Source organism: Pterocles gutturalis, unplaced genomic scaffold, assembly GCF_000699245.1.
Source record: "Pterocles gutturalis isolate BGI_N339 unplaced genomic scaffold, ASM69924v1 scaffold21319, whole genome shotgun sequence".
NCBI lineage: Eukaryota > Metazoa > Chordata > Aves > Pterocliformes > Pteroclidae > Pterocles > Pterocles gutturalis.
Genome location: NW_010131180.1, coordinates 15,419 through 17,975, shown reverse-complemented (window position 1 = coordinate 17,975; position 2,557 = coordinate 15,419). Strand labels below are relative to the sequence as shown.

The window sequence follows — 2,557 nt, the reverse complement described above, 5'->3', positions numbered from 1 at the left end:
CGCGGGGGGCCTGGCCAGCCCTGACGGAGGGGATCTCTTTCTCCCGCAGGCAGAACCATGGCCAAGTCCAAGAACCACACCACGCACAACCAGTGTAAGCTCGGGGGCTGCGGGCGAGGCGGGGGGGGAGGGGGGGGGTCGGCGGGGGGGTTTTTCCCCGCCGAGGGGTTTATCAGCTGCTTTGGCCTGCCCGGGTGACAGCCCAGGCTGCCTTGGTTTGGTTTAAGCTCCTGAGGGAAGGCAGTAGCGGTACGCAGAGGTCAGACGGTGCGTTTAGTGATGAGAGCGCTTGGCGAGAGTCAGGACTTGTTTGAGCTTAATATAAAAGTAGTACCTGAGCAGAAGAAAAAGCAGGTTTCGTATATTTGAATGAAGCATGTCACTGAACGGTGTTCAGTCTTTGGTGCTTTGCTGTCCAGGTATGACCACAGGGAGTAAATAGTTCAGATTGGGTTATTTTTTTTTTCATCGATGCTGTAAGTCAGCAGAGTTCATGAGTAGGTTCTGCTTGGTCTTTCCTAGTGAACGATGGTGCCCTCTCACACTAAACACATGTGCTTCAGCTTCTTAATGACTGAGGCCTTTCGCTGTGCTAGTAGTGTTACTGTTGGTGTGTTATTAGTTAACGAGGAGCCTGAAATCCTTGGATTAGAAACTCAGTGCTGAAAGTACAGCGTGCAGAAGGATGAGAACAGAGATGCTTTCTTAATTTGCATTCAGTTGGGATAGGAAGGGTTCGAAAATTTTCTGTTCTGAATCATTTTGGTACGAGTCAGATAGACTTAAAGGAAAGCTAATGCAGCTATTTAATAATGACAGAATTGTAATTTAAATTGTTTCCTGGTCTTCCATATAGCTCGTAAGTGGCACAGAAATGGCATCAAGAAACCCAGATCCCACAGATACGAATCTCTGAAAGGGGTGAGTATTTCTGTTGGTATGCGCAGGCTGTTAAGCCACTTTCATTTAACCATGGAAAAAATCCAGTATTTGTGTTACTTTGGCTGACATATTTTTTGTGGACCTGGTCTTGTGTTTCAGATGGTCAGAACCACTGTGAGTTTCTGTTTCAACTTTTGCTTTCCTTACATGCAGTTGTGATATTTCTAACCCACATGAAATCTGCCTTTGTATGTCTATAAAACTGCTTTTTAGTTATTAACCAACTTTGTATTTGTCGTGGTGAGGTGGATGTCACTGACTGCTGCTCCCAGGGAAACAAACATGTCAGTTGAATAGGTCTTCTCTGTTTCTCCTACAGCTTAGTACCCTTCAATATTATTTTACCATCTATAGTAATCAAGAGAATTTCACTCAGAAGATGAGAGGAATTGGCATTTCTGGACAATGCATATGAAAATAACAGCATTTTGCTCTTTCTCAGGTTAAAGAAGTGATATAACAGGATCTTTTTCCACACTTGAAAGTGCAAATGGAACATTTTGGCTTTGGGGAGGGCTGTGATTCTGTTTGCTCTGTAGATTTGATTATCAGCTTTTTGGATGCGAAATAAAAGCTTGTCTTGTGCATAGCTCAGTGAGAGTTCAGTCCTGCTCCCTCCTGCAGGTAGTCCAGCAGACTCTGGGTCTGTCTCTTTGTACCGAGTGCGCGTGAATTAAGGTCACAAAATCCCAGTACTCATGTGTGCCAATTAAAATGCTGTTTACAGTAAAATAGCAAATGTTTCTCACTAGGACAGTAGCTGATAGTTCTGAGATTTGGTCCTAACCGCAATGGGATGTGTTAGTGAGCCATTAGCTGACAAAAACTGGGGAGCAACTCTTGTCCATCTGGTCATTTTTTTGCTTCAATGGCAAAAGGAAAGGCCTGAGGAAATGTCATTCGTGTTTGCCCAAGATCTGGTCATTTTTTTGCTTCAATGGCAAAGGGAAAGGCCTGAGGAAATGTCATTGGTGTTTGCCCAAAGATTACATGTGTGCGTGCTTGCCTGTCGAGGCTGGTTTGTGGTACTTCGCGTCCAGAATGTATTGTGACTGGAAATGAAATTTGTCTTGTTTATAGCTTTACTCAACTTGTCCTATTCTTTCTGTATGTTTATTGCTGTGGTTTTGGGTTTGTTTGCTTGCTTGTGGAAATCAAGGAAAATAGCTAGTGAAAGGATGGCTACAGATGGCTAAAATAATATTGTGGGTGTAATAAATAAAAAAAAAATTCGGAATTAATCATTGTCAGCATCTGAGAATAATTGGAACAATCTGGAGACATATATATGTATCTGGTTTTGCGTATGTCCCTTCTATAACATGGTTTATTTTTCCTTATTTTTATAGGTTGACCCCAAGTTTCTGAGGAACATGAGATTTGCAAAGAAACACAACAAAAAGGGGCTGAAGAAGATGCAGGCCAACAATGCCAAGCAAGCAGCTCAGCAGAAAAAGGACTGACGTGGTTTAAGACAAAGAACCGTTTTTCCTATTGACATGCTTGTTACAGCATTTTTGTAAAAATAAAATTGGACATAACAAAGTCTTCACCTCCTGACTTTGAGGAGAACCCCCTAAAAGTCTTGTTTGAGTTGTGTTTTAGATGCCAGCTG

At 42.7% G+C, this 2,557-nt stretch overlaps 1 protein-coding gene across 1 annotated transcript; it reads left to right on the top strand.

Moving 5' to 3' along the window:
* Window positions 1-41: 41 nt before the first annotated feature.
* On the top strand, window positions 42-2,557 carry RPL29 (ribosomal protein L29). Its single transcript, XM_010080528.1, has 3 exons — window positions 42-94; window positions 857-921; window positions 2,292-2,557. Exons 1-3 carry the CDS (start codon window positions 58-60, stop codon window positions 2,403-2,405), a joined length of 216 nt encoding a protein of 71 aa, XP_010078830.1. The 5' UTR covers window positions 42-57; the 3' UTR covers window positions 2,406-2,557.